Source organism: Cryptomeria japonica, unplaced genomic scaffold (assembly GCF_030272615.1).
Source record: "Cryptomeria japonica unplaced genomic scaffold, Sugi_1.0 HiC_scaffold_116, whole genome shotgun sequence".
In the NCBI taxonomy this organism is placed as follows: domain Eukaryota; kingdom Viridiplantae; phylum Streptophyta; class Pinopsida; order Cupressales; family Cupressaceae; genus Cryptomeria; species Cryptomeria japonica.
In genome coordinates, this window is record NW_026728938.1 from 102439 (window position 1) to 124257 (window position 21819).

Sequence of the window (21819 nt, forward strand, 5' to 3'; positions counted from 1 at the left end):
GGATTCTACGAATTTACCATTTCACATGTCTATCGTGAAGGTAATAAGGTTGCCGATATTTAGGCCAACATTGGGGCCGACTTGCCAAGTAGGAAAGTTTGGAACATTTATGATCGGATCCCAGAGGATCTTCTTAACCTACTCCGTAATGATCATGATGCGTGCGAAGCTCAAGGGGCTTTCGGAAATGATGGAGAATGACGTCTTCCAAAGTGTCCTGGGCAAGACTTCTTCTATGAGGGGAAAGTCAAACTTTCTGGTGGCGTTTTTGATTGTTTTTGTTTAGCTCAACTCTGTTTGTGTTGCAGGTTGTTGAGAATCGGTATTTTCCAAGATTGGGGGAGATAGGAACCGTTTGGAGCCCATAGTCTATGAAAAATGATGAAATAAGGAAGCAGTATGCAAAGAACTTTCGATAAGTGTTTTTACTAGTTATATCGAGACGCTTCATGGTGCGGATGCCCTTGTTACCGAGGCCTTTGTTCATGGGTGGAAGTATGGTGTGCTCTGTGTCTATGGTATGGAGCTGGAGGTTGATGAGGAGATGGTGGATAAGGTGTCCAACATGCTATTCATATAGTTTCTAAGGGCATTGGACAACATCTAAACTAGTAGCTTAGCTTATATTTTCTTAGTTTATTCAATTGGGCGACGAAGGTGATGAGTGGAGTGCATTTACACTTGATTAAATTCTTGTTCTAATTTCATTCTTATTATTTATTTATTATCTTTTAAAACTATTGTGCTTACTAGATAATGTGCAGCCTTTGTAAAGGATTTTTCCATCTCCATTGACCCGATTAACCACCTAAGGTGAGATGCATTTAGATCTACAATGATATAAAAAATTCTTTCTTAGTGCTTGGCAATGTATGCCACATGAGGATACTATTAGGAAGTTTTAAATTGAACCAGTTTAAACATAGTCTCCTCTTTTCTCTTTTTTCTTTTATTTTGGTAATTACTCCTTCAGCAAGGCATTTAACTAGCTCCAATCGCTTAGTATCCATTAATTTACTATTTTGGGTCATGAAAATAATGTATTCTAGTATAATGCCATTTCATTTTTCTTTACTTATTATTATTATTTTTCTATCGAAGATTCTTGTCGCAACGGATATAGATGCTGGAAAATATTTATTTATTATTCAATGTATAGCTAGAAAGGAAGAAGGATCATTCAATTGGGAAAGGGATAATTTTACACTCTTAACTTAAATACAATAGAGCACTACAATTATTCAGTTGGTTTATTTTTTTATGGAAATAATCCTTATAAATTATGTATCGTAGTAGAGATTTGGACATCTGAATAATTGGCCAGCACAAGCCAAACCTAATCCCAACTAACTCTTCCACCATATTGCACACGTGGACTACTTTCATATACCGTCCTAAAGAATCCCATCTCAAAGAAAACAGAGGTACCATGTTTTGAGAAGTCCAATGGGAAAGTTGATCTTAGCACTCACTTGACAACATTTACTACTTTATCTATTGTCTTGATTCTTGATGATGCTCTTCCTGCAAAAATATTTTCCATTTCATTGAAAGAAATGACATTGGATTGATTTCTCTCTCTATCTATTAATTCAATAAACTCTTTCTCATATCTTGTTAATCAATTTTTATAACATTTAAAAAAAATATTGGACCTAAAGTAACATTAATTGATGGTGTGGCGAATGGGAATCCCAGACCTGCTGGATGTGGGGAAGTGGTGCGTGATAACAATGGCAGGATGGTCTCGACAATGGCCCTCTCTTTGGGTACCCAGACAAATCACTTTAATGAGGCCTTCACAATTTATACCAATATCAAATTGGCCAAAGAGAAAGGTTTGAGAAGGGTCTGGTTGGAGTGTGACTCCCTAAACATCATTGTTTAACGACTTCCTCCTCTCCTATTTGGTTGATTAAACATATTATTCAAGATAGCCTAATTCCTCTCAGGGGCTTCTGTGAATTTAACATTTCACATGTCTACCATGAAGGTAATAAGGTTGCGGATATTTAGGCCAACATTGGGGCCGACTTGGCAAGTAGGAAACTTTGGAACATTTATGATAAGATCCCAGTGGATCTTCTTAACCTACTCCGTAATGATTATGATGCTTGCGAAGCTCAAGGGGCTTTTGGAAATGATGGAGAATGACATCTTCCAAAGTGTCGTGGGCAAGACTTCTTTTATGAGGGGAAAGACGAACTTTCTGGTGGCTTTTTTAATTGTTTTTATATGGTTTATGTCAACTCTGTTTGTGTTGCAGGTTGTTGAGAATTAGTATTTTTTAATATTAGGGGAGATAGGAACCGTTTGGATCCCATAGTCTGCGAAAAATGACGAAATAAGGAAGCAGTATGGAAAGAACTTTCGGTAGGAGTTTTGACTAGTTATATCGAGATGCTTCATGGTGTGGATGCCCTTGTTACTGAGGCCTTTCTTAATGGGTGGAAGGATGGTTTTATCTGTGTCTATGGTATGGAGCTGGAGGTTAATGAGGAGATGGTGGCTAAGGTGTCCAAAATTCTGAACAAGGGCACCAAATTCTACAAGCATAAGAAATGTGCGATGGTGGCGATGAAAACCTTTTTCCCGCCGAAGGAAAGGGAGAAGGTGAGAAAGAATAATAATGTTGGGTGGGAGAAAAAATCACTTTCAAAGCCATGGTACGAGGTCTCAGAGGTTATCGTGCGCCGCCTCACCGTTGATGGTAAATTCTGTAGCTTACTTAGCTATCACTTTGTCATTATTAATCATTTTCGGCATCACAAGTGCATTTCCTTGGCCTTTTATTTGGTCTCATCATTGAATAATAGCATTAGGGCTCACGAGAAATGTGCATCCTCCCTTGTTCTCCATGAGGGCTTATTCCCGTTGATTATGAAGTATGCCAAGACTATCAATGTCGAGAGGAATACGAGTGCTAAAACTGGTATAGAATACAAGAAGAATGTCCATATTCATTATGGGGAAATCTCTTCTGATGAAGAGGTGGACTTCGATGGGAACGAAGTCTTTCACATTTATAACAAACAAGGACCCTCATCGTCTAAAATCCCTAACCGTACTAGCAGAAAATAAATTATTTTATCTAACGAGGAGGATGACCCTGAACATGTCCCTAATTCGGTGGACGGTAGTTCTGATGTGAAGGTTAAAAGAGTGGCCAGCGTTTCTATGTCAAGAGCTATTGACAAAACCAAAGTATTTAACAATGTCAACGAGAATTATTCTAAGCGACCGAATGCCTCTCAGATTGATTTGGACGGGCCTGCGGAGGATTAGGGTGTCAATGTTTCTATACCTACTCTTGGTGGTGGGTTTACTCCTAAGGAGATGGTTTGTCGGTCCCTGAGAATACGATTACGAATATTAACTTGAGGAATTTAAAGGATAACCAAAATGCCCAATTCACCTAGATTTTTCAAGAGATTAATAATCTCAAAGAGAAGGCCAATCCACCTAATGGGGACCTCGACAGTACTAGGTCTCGAATACGCATACCCTGGCTAATGGTATTAAAGACCTTAAGGAGGAACATGAAGAGCACATTAAGGCTTTGGAAAATGACTTATAAACATCAGCATAGTTTGAGTGTGGTGGTGGAGGTGAGTATGTCTGCCATGAACAATACTAGCATTGGTCTACGTAGACTCAATGAATAGGCTGAAGTTCTTCATTATATTTCTCAGGGCAAGTGCCCCACTGGTAGCAGTGAGATGGTGAAGAAAGATAAGGTTGTGAATGCTGGTACCTGTAAGAAACTTAGGGCTCCCTCAGAGGATGTGGATGCGGATCTGGATACGAAAGAGAAGCCCCTACTTGGTCCAGCGACGAGGCTCCATAGAAAAGATAAGGGTGTGACCCGTGTTGACAACATCATTAAGAAAGTTCAGAAAATCGATGAGGATGTCATTCAGAAGAATGACAAATTGGTCAAAGTGTTGTAGTTTTGTTATGTAGAAATTCTGTATTGTTCTTGTCTGTTGTTCTATGGGGCTGCTTTTCCCTGGTTTTTATGGGTTGGTTCGCATCTGTTTTTTTGTTGGGTCCTTGAAGGTCGAGTTTTTATGATAATATTACAATAATACTAATACAATTTACATGATTTGTATAGTTTATTTCTATTTGAAAATAAAAAATTATTCTATTCTATTTACATTTTCACCATAAATTACTTGAACTATTTAAACAAATAGGTTTCTATTCAATAATATTATTATTAGATATTATACATTAACAGAATAATAAGTAAATAACTTAAAACCCACTAACATAGTCATTTTAACACATACAAACATAGTAAATTTTGAAGTGTCTATAAAACCCATACAACTTTTTTAGGGTTTCGGAATTACTAGATGGTTTGATTTAGACAAATGGAAACATAAAGGTTGAGTGTACTTAGTAATTAAAAAAGGTCCCACCATTCACTTATCATGGGAAACCGTGCAACAACTAAATTCTATAGAAATAAAAAACAAGAAAATAATGACATTTATGAATTATTAAAGAGGCACACGGAACAAGTGGCAGGAACCCTAAAATTTAGATTGTGAGAGCTCAAATATTTGAGAGTACTATGTTTGCATTAATGGAGGAGTAGAATTTTCGAAAAAATCTCATCTGATCGTGACTGCAAGAGGAGAGATAGTGGTAAAATGAGAAGATCGAGAGATGATGGGCAGTGCACACATTCTGACAAAAAATGAAGAATAAAACTAATGGACAGCGGGCAGCTCCAATATTCCCAATCGTCTTGCAATGCTGTCTCCTTTACTCACAATCGTTGATGCCCAAAAACAGCTCATCCAATTCATATAAGAGACGCCTTCGGCATAATAAATTCATGTACTATTTTCCCTCTTCTATAATTTCTCTCATATGAAGCATGCAATCACCATTTCTAAATAAAGCTTTTATATGATAGGATGTGGTAGTATCAATATACCATAGGGCACTACGTCACAGAACCTTTTGCACATGAAGATACCCCTAAACTTACTACTCATTTTCATATTTCTTAATCTTCTAGATTGTTAAATAGGTTCACGCATTTTATTGATGTCTATTTAATTCTTGAGATATAAGCTACTCACTATACATAATTTCTCTATTTTTTAGGCTCTCATGAAGGATTCAAATGTAAAGAATGAGTATCACATGCTAGTATGTGCCAAGGTCCATTACTCTATCTATATTAACTATTATTTGACGTCCAAGCATCTAATTTAAACGATATATTCCACATTCCATATGCTTTGAGATGTATTACTATTTTAGGATTCACATGCACGTCAATGTATGGTCAAAACATAATGGTAAAATATTTTAATCTAGTCAAACTATCCTTAGTTTTGGGTATATTATTAGAGGATGGATTAATTCAACCATATATCAAGAAATGATGCAATCTTGTCGAAATCTTGGCCCATTCTCTAATTAGCCACCCTTATTAATTTACATACACCCCCTTATATTCTATCTTATCCCGTGGATTCATGCACACATTCGTATGTATCACATTTATTATTAGATTATTCTCCATCCACACCTCAATGTCTAGGCATTTATTCTCTACATAAGTATTAGCCTTTTTTCTGTTATTGGTCAATAATGGGGCGTCCAATCAATATTGCACCATACAATACTGACCCTTGAGATTTAGCAATTTAAATTCGAATTTTTTAACTCCAAACCTTTTATTCTATCATAATTACATTTAGTACCTGTTTTATGTGATTTATTGAACATTTTGGTTTTTGAAAGAATTCAATGTGCATTTATTTAACATGCAGTCGCTTTGAGAATTCATTGAATACGAATTTGCATAAATGAAACATTTATCATAGAAACGCTTTTGGTTGGAGCACCAAGATGAATCTATCTCCATCAAAGTTTTCATCTTGGGAAATTTGCATGCTTCTTTTCCATTTACCTAAATTGGCCAGGCTCGTGAAGCCGACCATTCCGAAGGATAACCTAGGAGAACTTGACCCTAGTGATCTACCAGGCTCCCTAATGTGATTTTAACTATTGCGAATACTTGACAATTAGTGAAGAGTTAACTTCAAGGTAAATTGACGAAAAGTGAGATTTATTAGATCAAATGTTAGGGAAGAATTTATATTCACACATATAGAACTTACGCATATCTATGGATTTGACATAAAACAATCGTGGACATGGGGAGTGATCCCTAGTTGACATGACTTTCATGCTTATCACTGATACAACTACATACCCAATTCTTAAAAGATGGATTCTTAAATTCAATTTAGATGATTTATATACTTGCATGTTCAACCACATAGATTACGCTAACTTTTATCTACTTTTTCCTTCTGGTATAAATCCTTGAGCAAAACGTTATGATAGGATATGGCAATGTGAATATATAATAGAACATTGCATATAACACTTCTGCACAAGTAAAATTGAGAAATAAGATAAATAAGAACGAGAATAAAAATAAAATTCAATTTAGATGATTTATATATGTGGATGTTCAACCACATAGATTACATTAACTTTCATGTACTTTTTCTTTCTGGTATAAATCCTTGAATAGAACTTTATGATAGGATACGGTAATGTGAATACATAATAGAGCATTGAATATAACAGTTTTGTACAAGTAAAATCTCTAAATCTTAAAAATGAATAAACTAATTAGAGCAAAATTTAAGAATGAGATAAACAAGAATGAGAATAAGTTGGAAAGCCGGATAAACCGACTAAGAATAATTATGTGTAAACTAATTTTAAATATTTTTAGAAAACTAACCCTCCGGTTACAACACGTTTTGGAATTTCGATCTGAATGGGTCCACAAAATTCAATGGGAAGAGGGAACTGGATTACGAGTTAAGTGTACGGAAATACTTAGTGAAGGTATGGACAGAAAAAAATACGATTCACTTCGAATTGCAGCAGTCTATTCTACTTCTAGAACAATTCCAGACGGGCAGAGATAGAGAAGGGGAAATTAAATAAATTCGTCTATCCTTCTAAGAGGATCGATATTGTTATGTGGACACGTCGGGGAATCTGTTGATTTTGATTTAAGGCTCCTTCTCACTCTCTCTGTGTATATATATTGCATGGAGTGGAGTAGATGAGAGCAGAAAAAGGTTTCGAGGTTTAGAAAAGAAAAAGAGAAATGGAGCGTTCAAAGCTGTTGGGTTTTGTGGTCTTGATATGCTTTACTATTCCAACGATATCATGTTCTTCGGACAGACTGTTTAGTGGTTGGCCGAAGTCTAGCAGCGATGAAAATGTAAAAATAAGGGTGAATATGACGCGCAGATCAGAGAGAGAGTTGGGTTTTTCTGAGAGATTGGGTTTGGCTGTGGATCGAAGTAAGAAGCGAATGAAGAAGATAGAGGCATTGATAAGAGGGCAATTAGACGCTGAAACGCCCGTTGAAGTAGGGGATGGAGAATTTCTGATGAGCGTTGCACTGGGAACGCCCTCTGTGAGCTTCGAAGCGATTGTGGACACGGGGAGCGATCTGATTTGGACTCAGTGCAAGCCTTGCAAGGACTGCTTCTCTCAGCCTACGCCAATCTTCGACCCCTCCAAGTCCCCCACATTTTCCACAATTCCCTGCGGTGATTCTCTTTGTGACGCCTTGGGGAGTACGCAAACCGGATGCAATCCAGATTGTACCTTTATGTATCAGTATGGCGATGGTTCCTTCACCAGCGGCGACCTGGCTTACGAGACATTGTCAATTGGGAGCAGCAAGGTTAAAGGCATTGCATTTGGATGCGGGCATGACAACGAAGGACAAGGATTCTCTCAGGGTGGTGGCCTTGTGGGACTGGGAAGAGGTGGTCTCTCCCTTATCTCACAGCTGGGTTCCAAAGCAGAGAACATGTTCTCTTACTGTCTTTTGCCCATCACCGACTCTTCTTCACAAACCAGCCCCCTCTTTTTCGGCGAGGGTGCTTCCTTGAGCGGAGGAGCCAAGACTCTCCCACTCATCAAGAGCAGTATCATTCCCACTTTCTGGTACATTCCTATTACAGGAATCACCCTCAATGGTAAGGCACTAGATATTCCTCCTGGAACTTTCGATCTGCAATCGGACGGCAGCGGAGGTATGATCATCGACTCCGGAACCACTGTTACCATCCTGGACCAGGCTGCCTACTCTCCTCTTAAGGAAGCAATTCAGTCCGCCATTGATCTCACTCCTGTAGACGGCTCTTCTACAGGTTTGGATCTTTGTTACCACACATCATCCGCTCACCTCACCTTGCCAACCCTCGTCTTCAACTTCAAAGGCGGCGTGGATTACGAGCTTCCGGCAGACAACTTTTTCATTCAGGCATCTGAAAATCTCTTGTGCCTGGCAATGTTGGGTGAACCATCGGGGAATCCTTCCATCTTCGGAAACATACAGCAGCAAAACTTCCATATCCTTTACAACAATGCTCAGAACACGCTCTCTTTCAAGCCCACTAAGTGTGATTCTCTTTAAATCATCATCTCCCTCTTCTAATTCTTCTTCTTCTCTTTTTCTGTCTCTCTCATTTCCTCTTCCTCTGTCCTTCGAATGCAATATGTGATCTCGTCTCCTGCGTCTGCCTATTGCACTGTCCGATATGCGAATCATGTAAATTTTCATCTTCGTAGCTGCTTATTTTCAGTAAAATTGTTTGGCCCCTGTTGTTCTCGGGGACCTTCATTTATGGTTCCTTATGATATGCTACACTATGTGTGTTATTTTGGCATGGAAATGAAGGTGCGATAATTGATTATCAAAATATAAATTGCGAGTTAAAACAACGACAAGAGAATTTATATAATTATAAAGCATTTGTAATGGTCTTATCTTTTCTTCAAGTCTTAAGTGTAAAATAAATTATTGTATGCCTATGAATATTTTTAATGGTATTTAACTTTAAGATCCGTGTCTGTGATTTATACATTCAAATAATACTTATTTTCAATCATGTCCGCATTTCACATTACTAAGATCAAACACAATTTAATGTAGCCTATATATAAGGTAAGGTTGTTGCTAAGAAGGTCTCTCTAATTTTCTCACAATTACTATTGTATAATTTTCTACTAGAGAAGACGAGTTCTCGAGAATTAAGAATATCATTTTGGAGCCTTTGCAATTTATTTAAAAGTGCTAATATTTAAGGCTATGCCTATATCACGATTCACGATTACCTATCAGCGCTTTATAGTGCATTCGATGACATCTTACACAAATCTTATATAGAAAACTTATTGATGGTGAATCGGGGCCTCTCATTTGAAAGGTTGCTACTACACTACAACGCACCTTAGATAATAAAATTAAATTATGTAATGTATTTGTGCTTCAGAGTATGGATGTTAGACCACACATCAATTTTCAGCCATTGATAATGTGACATGATTACTTGTTTTCAACATTTTAATAGGATTGCATTAGGTTTTGGAACTTTTTTTCGTGACCTAAAAAATTAAAATATTAGTGGACTACAACATAATAACACAATTATTGAGAAAAGTTTTGATTGCCTACAAAAAATCATAGTATCCTCACTCTTTCACCTTGTAAATCCTAACATGTTAATTTCAATTTCACATGATCTATGTTGCAGTGTCTACTTACGTATTATTATAGTCTAATGAACACAAATGATACTAAAATCAATTATTTGAGAGAGTTGACACTTATTAGATTTTTAGATAGCCAAAAAACTTCTCAGATGAATAAAATATTGGTTGAGATAATTCTTAAATAGATATTATTATATTTATTTAAATAAACAATAATTTCTTAAAAAATATCCTTAATATAGAGGGAGAGAGAACTAATTATATATTCCAAGGAAAAAGTATTCGTAGTATTACATAGTTTACAATTGATAAAGCATTAACAAGTAAGAAACACACAATGAATAATAAATAAAACATATAAATTTAAAATAATTATTAAATCAACCTCAGACTTATTTCACCTTGACAATGCAAGGAGGGTAAGAGGAGGGATGGCGGCCCAATATGCTATTCATATAGTTTCTAAGGGCATTGGACAACATCTAAACTAACATCTTAGCTTATATTTTCTTAGTTTATCCAATTGGGCGATGAAGGTGAAGAGTGGAGTGCATTTACATTTGATTAAATTCTTGTTCTAATTTCATTCTTATTATTTATTTATTATCTTGTAAAACTATTGTGCTAACTAGATAATGTGCAACCTTTGTTAAGGATTTTTCCATCTCCCTCGACCCTATCAACCACCTAAGGTGAGATGCATTTAGAGCTACAAGCGATATAAAAAATTCTATGTTTCTCAATGCTCGACAATGTATGTCACACGAGGATAATATTAGGAAGTTTTAGATTGAACCAGTTTAAACAGAGCCTCCTCTTTTCTTTTTTTATTTTATTTTGGTAATTACTCCTTCAGCAAGGCATTTAACTAGCTACAATTGCTTTGTATCCATTAATTTACTATTTTGGGTCATGAAAATAATGTATTCTAGTATAATGCCATTTCATTTTTCTTTACTTATTATTATTATTATTATTTTTCTATCGAAGATTCTTGTTGCAACGGATATAGATGCTGGAAAATATTTATTTATTATTCAATGTATAGCTAGAAAGGAAGAAGGATCATTCAATTGGGAAAGGGATAATTTTACACTCTTAACTTAAATACAATAGAGCACTACAATTATTCGGTTGGTTTACTTTTTTATGGAAGCACTCCTTATAAATCATGTATCATAGTAGAGATGTCGACATTTGAATAATTGGCCGGCACAGGCCAAACCTAATCCCAACTAACTCTTCCATCATATTGCACACGTAGACTACTTTCATATACCGTCCTAAAGAATCCCATCTCAAAGCACATAGAGGTACCATGTTTCGAGAAGTCCAATGGGAAAGTTGATCTTAGCACTCACTTGACAACATTTACTACTTTATCTATTGGCTTGATTCTTGAGGATTCTCTTCCTGCAAAAATCTTTTTCATTTCATTGAAACAAATGACATTGGATTGATTTTTCCCTTTATCTATTAATTCAATAAACTCTTTCTCATATCTTGTTAATCAATTTTTATAACGTTTAAAAAAAAATATTGGACCTAAAGTAACATTAATTGATGGTGCAGCGAAGGGGAATCCCGGACCTGCTGGATATGGGGGAGTGGTGCGTGATAATAATGGCAGGATGGTCTCGATGGTGGCCCTCTCTTTGGGTACCTAGACAAACCACTTTAGTGAGGCCTTCACAACGTATACCAATATCAAATTGGCCAAAGAGAAAGGTTTGAGAAGGGTCTTCTTGGAGTGTGACTCCCTAAACATCATTAATTGTTTAACAACTTCCTCCTCCCCTAGTTGGTCGATTAAACATATTATTGAAGATAGCCTAATGCTTCTCAGGGGATTCTAGGAATTTACCATTTCACATGTCTATCGTGAAGGTAATAAGGTTGCCGATATTTAGGCCAACATTGGGGCCGACTTGCCAAGTAGGAAAGTTTGGAACATTTATGATCGGATCCCAGAGGATCTTCTTAACCTACTCCGTAATGATCATGATGCGTGCGAAGCTCAAGGGGCTTTCGGAAATGATGGAGAATGACGTCTTCCAAAGTGTCCTGGGCAAGACTTCTTCTATGAGGGGAAAGTCAAACTTTCTGGTGGCGTTTTTGATTGTTTTTGTTTAGCTCAACTCTGTTTGTGTTGCAGGTTGTTGAGAATTGGTATTTTCCAAGATTGGGGGAGATAGGAACCGTTTGGAGCCCATAGTCTATGAAAAATGATGAAATAAGGAAGCAGTATGCAAAGAACTTTCGATAAGTGTTTTTACTAGTTATATCGAGACGCTTCATGGTGCGGATGCCCTTGTTACCGAGGCCTTTGTTCATGGGTGGAAGTATGGTGTGCTCTGTGTCTATGGTATGGAGCTGGAGGTTGATGAGGAGATGGTGGATAAGGTGTCCAACATGCTATTCATATAGTTTCTAAGGGCATTGGACAACATCTAAACTAGTAGCTTAGCTTATATTTTCTTAGTTTATTCAATTGGGCGACGAAGGTGATGAGTGGAGTGCATTTACACTTGATTAAATTCTTGTTCTAATTTCATTCTTATTATTTATTTATTATCTTTTAAAACTATTGTGCTTACTAGATAATGTGCAGCCTTTGTAAAGGATTTTTCCATCTCCATTGACCCGATTAACCACCTAAGGTGAGATGCATTTAGATCTACAATGATATAAAAAATTCTTTCTTAGTGCTTGGCAATGTATGCCACATGAGGATACTATTAGGAAGTTTTAAATTGAACCAGTTTAAACATAGTCTCCTCTTTTCTCTTTTTTCTTTTATTTTGGTAATTACTCCTTCAGCAAGGCATTTAACTAGCTCCAATCGCTTAGTATCCATTAATTTACTATTTTGGGTCATGAAAATAATGTATTCTAGTATAATGCCATTTCATTTTTCTTTACTTATTATTATTATTTTTCTATCGAAGATTCTTGTCGCAACGGATATAGATGCTGGAAAATATTTATTTATTATTCAATGTATAGCTAGAAAGGAAGAAGGATCATTCAATTGGGAAAGGGATAATTTTACACTCTTAACTTAAATACAATAGAGCACTACAATTATTCAGTTGGTTTATTTTTTTATGGAAATAATCCTTATAAATTATGTATCGTAGTAGAGATTTGGACATCTGAATAATTGGCCAGCACAAGCCAAACCTAATCCCAACTAACTCTTCCACCATATTGCACACGTGGACTACTTTCATATACCGTCCTAAAGAATCCCATCTCAAAGAAAACAGAGGTACCATGTTTTGAGAAGTCCAATGGGAAAGTTGATCTTAGCACTCACTTGACAACATTTACTACTTTATCTATTGTCTTGATTCTTGATGATGCTCTTCCTGCAAAAATATTTTCCATTTCATTGAAAGAAATGACATTGGATTGATTTCTCTCTCTATCTATTAATTCAATAAACTCTTTCTCATATCTTGTTAATCAATTTTTATAACATTTAAAAAAAATATTGGACCTAAAGTAACATTAATTGATGGTGTGGCGAATGGGAATCCCAGACCTGCTGGATGTGGGGAAGTGGTGCGTGATAACAATGGCAGGATGGTCTCGACAATGGCCCTCTCTTTGGGTACCCAGACAAATCACTTTAATGAGGCCTTCACAATTTATACCAATATCAAATTGGCCAAAGAGAAAGGTTTGAGAAGGGTCTGGTTGGAGTGTGACTCCCTAAACATCATTGTTTAAAGACTTCCTCCTCTCCTATTTGGTTGATTAAACATATTATTCAAGATAGCCTAATTCCTCTCAGGGGCTTCTGTGAATTTAACATTTCACATGTCTACCATGAAGGTAATAAGGTTGCGGATATTTAGGCCAACATTGGGGCCGACTTGGCAAGTAGGAAACTTTGGAACATTTATGATAAGATCCCAGTGGATCTTCTTAACCTACTCCGTAATGATTATGATGCTTGCGAAGCTCAAGGGGTTTTTGGAAATGATGGAGAATGACATCTTCCAAAGTGTCGTGGGCAAGACTTCTTTTATGAGGGGAAAGACGAACTTTCTGGTGGCTTTTTTAATTGTTTTTATATGGTTTATGTCAACTCTGTTTGTGTTGCAGGTTGTTGAGAATTAGTATTTTTTAATATTAGGGGAGATAGGAACCGTTTGGATCCCATAGTCTGCGAAAAATGACGAAATAAGGAAGCAGTATGGAAAGAACTTTCGGTAGGAGTTTTGACTAGTTATATCGAGATGCTTCATGGTGTGGATGCCCTTGTTACTGAGGCCTTTCTTAATGGGTGGAAGGATGGTTTTATCTGTGTCTATGGTATGGAGCTGGAGGTTAATGAGGAGATGGTGGCTAAGGTGTCCAAAATTCTGAACAAGGGCACCAAATTCTACAAGCATAAGAAATGTGCGATGGTGGCGATGAAAACCTTTTTCCCGCCGAAGGAAAGGGAGAAGGTGAGAAAGAATAATAATGTTGGGTGGGAGAAAAAATCACTTTCAAAGCCATGGTACGAGGTCTCAGAGGTTATCGTGCGCCGCCTCACCGTTGATGGTAAATTTTGTAGCTTACTTAGCTATCACTTTGTCATTATTAATCATTTTCGGCATCACAAGTGCATTTCCTTGGCCTTTTATTTGGTCTCATCATTGAATAATAGCATTAGGGCTCACGAGAAATGTGCATCCTCCCTTGTTCTCCATGAGGGCTTATTCCCGTTGATTATGAAGTATGCCAAGACTATCAATGTCGAGAGGAATACGAGTGCTAAAACTGGTATAGAATACAAGAAGAATGTCCATATTCATTATGGGGAAATCTCTTCTGATGAAGAGGTGGACTTCGATGGGAACGAAGTCTTTCACATTTATAACAAACAAGGACCCTCATCGTCTAAAATCCCTAACCGTACTAGCAGAAAATAAATTATTTTATCTAACGAGGAGGATGACCCTGAACATGTCCCTAATTCGGTGGACGGTAGTTCTGATGTGAAGGTTAAAAGAGTGGCCAGCGTTTCTATGTCAAGAGCTATTGACAAAACCAAAGTATTTAACAATGTCAACGAGAATTATTCTAAGCGACCGAATGCCTCTCAGATTGATTTGGACGGGCCTGCGGAGGATTAGGGTGTCAATGTTTCTATACCTACTCTTGGTGGTGGGTTTACTCCTAAGGAGATGGTTTGTCGGTCCCTGAGAATACGATTACGAATATTAACTTGAGGAATTTAAAGGATAACCAAAATGCCCAATTCACCTAGATTTTTCAAGAGATTAATAATCTCAAAGAGAAGGCCAATCCACCTAATGGGGACCTCGACAGTACTAGGTCTCGAATACGCATACCCTGGCTAATGGTATTAAAGACCTTAAGGAGGAACATGAAGAGCACATTAAGGCTTTGGAAAATGACTTATAAACATCAGCATAGTTTGAGTGTGGTGGTGGAGGTGAGTATGTCTGCCATGAACAATACTAGCATTGGTCTACGTAGACTCAATGAATAGGCTGAAGTTCTTCATTATATTTCTCAGCGCAAGTGCCCCACTGGTAGCATTGAGATGGTGAAGAAAGATAAGGTTGTGAATGCTGGTACCTGTAAGAAACTTAGGGCTCCCTCAGAGGATGTGGATGCGGATCTGGATACGAAAGAGAAGCCCCTACTTGGTCCAGCGACGAGGCTCCATAGAAAAGATAAGGGTGTGACCCGTGTTGACAACATCATTAAGAAAGTTCAGAAAATCAATGAGGATGTCATTCAGAAGAATGACAAATTGGTCAAAGTGTTGTAGTTTTGTTATGTAGAAATTCTGTATTGTTCTTGTCTGTTGTTCTATGGGGCTGCTTTTCCCTGGTTTTTATGGGTTGGTTCGCATCTGTTTTTTTGTTGGGTCCTTGAAGGTCGAGTTTTTATGATAATATTACAATAATACTAATACAATTTACATGATTTGTATAGTTTATTTCTATTTGAAAATAAAAAATTATTCTATTCTATTTACATTTTCACCATAAATTACTTGAACTATTTAAACAAATAGGTTTCTATTCAATATTATTATTATTATATATAATACATTAACAGAATAATAAGTAAATAACTTAAAACCCACTAACATAGTCATTTTAACACATACAAACATAGTAAATTTTGAAGTGTCTATAAAACCCATACAACTTTTTTAGGGTTTCGGAATTACTAGATGGTTTGATTTAGACAAATGGAAACATAAAGGTTGAGTGTACTTAGTAATTAAAAAAGGTCCCACCATTCACTTATCATGGGAAACCTTGCAACAACTAAATTGTATAGAAATAAAAAACAAGAAAATAATGACATTTATGAATTATTAAAGAGGCACACGGAACAAGTGGCAGGAACCCTAAAATTTAGATTGTGAGAGCTCAAATATTTGAGAGTACTATGTTTGCATTAATGGAGGAGTAGAATTTTCGAAAAAATCTCATCTGATCGTGACTGCAAGAGGAGAGATAGTGGTAAAATGAGAAGATCGAGAGATGATGGGCAGTGCACACATTCTGACAAAAATGAAGAATAAAACTAATGGACAGCGGGCAGCTCCAATATTCCCAATCGTCTTGCAATGCTGTCTCCTTTACTCACAATCGTTGATGCCCAAAAACAGCTCATCCAATTCATATAAGAGACGCCTTCGGCATAATAAATTCATGTACTATTTTCCCTCTTCTATAATTTCTCTCATATGAAGCATGCAATCACCATTTCTAAATAAAGCTTTTATATGATAGGATGTGGTAGTATCAATATACCATAGGGCACTACGTCACAGAACCTTTTGCACATGAAGATACCCCTAAACTTACTACTCATTTTCATATTTCTTAATCTTCTAGATTGTTAAATAGGTTCACGTATTTTATTGATGTCTATTTAATTCTTGAGATATAAGCTACTCACTATACATAATTTCTCTATTTTTTAGGCTCTCATGAAGGATTCAAATGTAAAGAATGAGTATCACATGCTAGTATGTGCCAAGGTCCATTACTCTATCTATATTAACTATTATTTGACGTCCAAGCATCTAATTTAAACGATATATTCCACATTCCATATGCTTTGAGATGTATTACTATTTTAGGATTCACATGCACGTCAATGTATGGTCAAAACATAATGGTAAAATATTTTAATCTAGTCAAACTATCCTTAGTTTTGGGTATATTATTAGAGGATGGATTAATTCAACCATATATCAAGAAATGATGCAATCTTGTCGAAATCTTGGCCCATTCTCTAATTAGCCACCCTTATTAATTTACATACACCCCCTTATATTCTATCTTATCCCGTGGATTCATGCACACATTCGTATGTATCACATTTATTATTAGATTATTCTCCATCCACACCTCAATGTCTAGGCATTTATTCTCTACATAAGTATTAGCCTTTTTTCTGTTATTGGTCAATAATGGGGCGTCCAATCAATATTGCACCATACAATACTGACCCTTGAGATTTAGCAATTTAAATTCGAATTTTTTAACTCCAAACCTTTTATTCTATCATAATTACATTTAGTACCTGTTTTATGTGATTTATTGAACATTTTGGTTTTTGAAAGAATTCAATGTGCATTTATTTAACATGCAGTCGCTTTGAGAATTCATTGAATACGAATTTGCATAAATGAAACATTTATCATAGAAACGCTTTTGGTTGGAGCACCAAGATGAATCTATCTCCATCAAAGTTTTCATCTTGGGAAATTTGCATGCTTCTTTTCCATTTGCCTAAATTGGCCAGGCTCGTGAAGCCGACCATTCCGAAGGATAACCTAGGAGAACTTGACCCTAGTTATCTACCAGGCTCCCTAATGTGATTTTAACTATTGCGAATACTTGACAATTAGTGAAGAGTTAACTTCAAGGTAAATTGACGAAAAGTGAGATTTATTAGATCAAATGTTAGGGAAGAATTTATATTCACACATATAGAACTTACGCATATCTATGGATTTGACATAAAACAATCGTGGACATGGGGAGTGATCCCTAGTTGACATGACTTTCATGCTTATCACTGATACAACTACATACCCAATTCTTAATAGATGGATTCTTAAATTCAATTTAGATGATTTATATACTTGCATGTTCAACCACATAGATTACGCTAACTTTTATCTACTTTTTCCTTCTGGTATAAATCCTTGAGCAAAACGTTATGATAGGATATGGCAATGTGAATATATTATAGAACATTGCATATAACACTTCTGCACAAGTAAAATTGAGAAATAAGATAAATAAGAACGAGAATAAAAATAAAATTCAATTTAGATGATTTATATATGTGGATGTTCAACCACATAGATTACATTAACTTTCATGTACTTTTTCTTTCTGGTATAAATCCTTGAATAGAACTTTATGATAGGATACGGTAATGTGAATACATAATAGAGCATTGAATATAACAGTTTTGTACAAGTAAAATCTCTAAATCTTAAAAATGAATAAACTAATTAGAGCAAAATTTAAGAATGAGATAAACAAGAATGAGAATAAGTTGGAAAGCCGGATAAACCGACTAAGAATAATTATGTGTAAACTAATTTTAAATATTTTTAGAAAACTAACCCTCCGGTTACAACACGTTTTGGAATTTCGATCTGAATGGGTCCACAAAATTCAATGGGAAGAAGGAATTGGATTACGAGTTAAGTGTACGGAAATACTTAGTGAAGGTATGGACAGAAAAAAATACGATTCACTTCGAATTGCAGCAGTCTATTCTACTTCTAGAACAATTCCAGACGGGCAGAGATAGAGAAGGGGAAATTAAATAAATTCGTCTATCCTTCTAAGAGGATCGATATTGTTATGTGGACACGTCGGGGAATCTGTTGATTTTGATTTAAGGCTCCTTCTCACTCTCTCTGTGTATATATATTGCATGGAGTGGAGTAGATGAGAGCAGAAAAAGGTTTCGAGGTTTAGAAAAGAAAAAGAGAAATGGAGCGTTCAAAGCTGTTGGGTTTTGTGGTCTTGATATGCTTTACTATTCCAACGATATCATGTTCTTCGGACAGACTGTTTAGTGGTTGGCCGAAGTCTAGCAGCGATGAAAATGTAAAAATAAGGGTGAATATGACGCGCAGATCAGAGAGAGAGTTGGGCTTTTCTGAGAGATTGGGTTTGGCTGTGGATAGAAGTAAGAAGCGAATGAAGAAGATAGAGGCATTGATAAGAGGGCAATTAGACGCTGAAACGCCCGTTGAAGTAGGGGATGGAGAATTTCTGATGAGCGTTGCACTGGGAACGCCCTCTGTGAGCTTCGAAGCGATTGTGGACACGGGGAGCGATCTGATTTGGACTCAGTGCAAGCCTTGCAAGGACTGCTTCTCTCAGCCTACGCCAATCTTCGACCCCTCCAAGTCCCCCACATTTTCCACAATTCCCTGCGGTGATTCTCTTTGTGACGCCTTGGGGAGTACACAAACCGGATGCAATCCAGATTGTACCTTTATGTATCAGTATGGCGATGGTTCCTTCACCAGCGGCGACCTGGCTTACGAGACATTGTCAATTGGGAGCAGCAAGGTTAAAGGCATTGCATTTGGATGCGGGCATGACAACGAAGGACAAGGATTCTCTCAGGGTGGTGGCCTTGTGGGACTGGGAAGAGGTGGTCTCTCCCTTATCTCACAGCTGGGTTCCAAAGCAGAGAACATGTTCTCTTACTGTCTTTTGCCCATCACCGACTCTTCTTCACAAACCAGCCCCCTCTTTTTCGGCGAGGGTGCTTCCTTGAGCGGAGGAGCCAAGACTCTCCCACTCATCAAGAGCAGTATCATTCCCACTTTCTGGTACATTCCTATTACAGGAATCACCCTCAATGGTAAGGCACTAGATATTCCTCCTGGAACTTTCGATCTGCAATCGGACGGCAGCGGAGGTATGATCATCGACTCCGGAACCACTGTTACCATCCTGGACCAGGCTGCCTACTCTCCTCTTAAGGAAGCAATTCAGTCCGCCATTGATCTCACTCCTGTAGACGGCTCTTCTACAGGTTTGGATCTTTGTTACCACACATCATCCGCTCACCTCACCTTGCCAACCCTCGTCTTCAACTTCAAAGGCGGCGTGGATTACGAGCTTCCGGCAGACAACTTTTTCATTCAGGCATCTGAAAATCTCTTGTGCCTGGCAATGTTGGGTGAACCATCGGGGAATCCTTCCATCTTCGGAAACATACAGCAGCAAAACTTCCATATCCTTTACAACAATGCTCAGAACACGCTCTCTTTCAAGCCCACTAAGTGTGATTCTCTTTAAATCATCATCTCCCTCTTCTAATTCTTCTTCTTCTCTTTTTCTGTCTCTCTCATTTCCTCTTCCTCTGTCCTTCGAATGCAATATGTGATCTCGTCTCCTGCGTCTGCCTATTGCACTGTCCGATATGCGAATCATGTAAATTTTCATCTTCGTAGCTGCTTATTTTCAGTAAAATTGTTTGGCCCGTTGTTCTCGGGGACCTTCATTTATGGTTCCTTATGATATGCTACACTATGTGTGTTATTTTGGCATGGAAATGAAGGTGCGATAATTGATTATCAAAATATAAATTGCGAGTTAAAACAACGACAAGAGAATTTATATAATTATAAAGCATTTGTAATGGTCTTATCTTTTCTTCAAGTCTTAAGTGTAAAATAAATTATTGTATGCCTATGAATATTTTTAATGGTATTTAACTTTAAGATCCGTGTCTGTGATTTATACATTCAAATAATACTTATTTTCAATCATGTCCGCATTTCACATTACTAAGATCAAACACAATTTAATGTAGCCTATATATAAGGTAAGGTTGTTGCTAAGAAGGTCTCTCTAATTTTCTCACAATTACTATTGTATAATTTTCTACTAGAGAAGACGAGTTCTCGAGAATTAAGAATATCATTTTGGAGCCTTTGCAATTTATTTAAAAGTGCTAATATTTAAGGCTATGCCTATATCACGATTCACGATTACCTATCAGCGCTTTATAGTGCATTCGATGACATCTTACACAAATCTTATATAGAAAACTTATTGATGGTGAATCGGGGCCTCTCATTTGAAAGGTTGCTACTACACTACAACGCACCTTAGATAATAAAATTAAATTATGTAATGTATTTGTGCTTCAGAGTATGGATGTTAGACCACACATCAATTTTCAGCCATTGATAATGTGACATGATTACTTGTTTTCAACATTTTAATAGGATTGCATTAGGTTTTGGAACTTTTTTTCGTGACCTAAAAAATTAAAATATTAGTGGACTACAACATAATAACACAATTATTGAGAAAAGTTTTGATTGCCTACAAAAAATCATAGTATCTTCACTCTTTCACCTTGTAAATCCTAGCATGTTAATTTCAATTTCACATGATCTATGTTGCAGTGTCTACTTACGTATTATTATAGTCCAATGAACACAAAGGATACTAAAATCAATTATTTGAGAGAGTTGACACTTATTAGATTTTTAGATAGCCAAAAAACTTCTGAGATGAATAAAATATTGGTTGAGATAATTCTTAAATAGATATTATTATATTTATTTAAATAAACAATAATTTCTTAAAAAATATCCTTAATATAGAGGGAGAGAGAACTAATTATATATTCCAAGGAAAAAGTATTCGTAGTATTACATAGTTTACAATTGATAAAGCATTAACAAGTAAGAAACACACAATGAATAATAAATAAAACATATAAATTTAAAATAATTATTAAATCAACCTCATACTTATTTCACCTTGACAATGCAAGGAGGGTAAGAGGAGGGATGGCGGCCCAATATGCTATTCATATAGTTTCTAAGGGCATTGGACAACATCTAAACTAACATCTTAGCTTATATTTTCTTAGTTTATCCAATTGGGCGATGAAGGTGAAGAGTGGAGTGCATTTACATTTGATTAAATTCTTGTTCTAATTTCATTCTTATTATTTATTTATTATCTTGTAAAACTATTGTGCTAACTAGATAATGTGCAACCTTTGTTAAGGATTTTTCCATCTCCCTCGACCCTATCAACCACCTAAGGTGAGATGCATTTAGAGCTACAAGCGATATAAAAAATTCTATGTTTCTCAATGCTCGACAATGTATGTCACACGAGGATAATATTAGGAAGTTTTAGATTGAACCAGTTTAAACAGAGCCTCCTCTTTTCTTTTTTTATTTTATTTTGG

General features: G+C 36.4%; 2 protein-coding genes across 2 annotated transcripts; both read left to right on the forward strand.

The window, feature by feature from the left end:
• The first annotated feature begins 7162 nt into the window (after nucleotides 1–7162).
• LOC131865663 (aspartic proteinase nepenthesin-1-like) lies at nucleotides 7163–8488 on the forward strand. Its single transcript, XM_059215337.1, has one exon. It carries the CDS (start codon nucleotides 7163–7165, stop codon nucleotides 8486–8488), a length of 1326 nt encoding a protein of 441 aa, XP_059071320.1.
• A 10087-nt stretch (nucleotides 8489–18575) lies between these two features.
• LOC131865664 (aspartic proteinase nepenthesin-1-like) lies at nucleotides 18576–19901 on the forward strand. The gene has a single exon (XM_059215338.1). It carries the CDS (start codon nucleotides 18576–18578, stop codon nucleotides 19899–19901), a length of 1326 nt encoding a protein of 441 aa, XP_059071321.1.
• The last annotated feature ends 1918 nt before the right edge of the window (nucleotides 19902–21819 follow it).

What these genes read in the sequence shown, in the direction of transcription:
- LOC131865663 (XM_059215337.1), top strand. Translation starts at nt 7,163, where the DNA reads ATGGAGCGTTCAAAGCTGTTGGGTTTTGTGGTCTTGATATGCTTTACT.
- LOC131865664 (XM_059215338.1), top strand. Translation starts at nt 18,576, where the DNA reads ATGGAGCGTTCAAAGCTGTTGGGTTTTGTGGTCTTGATATGCTTTACT.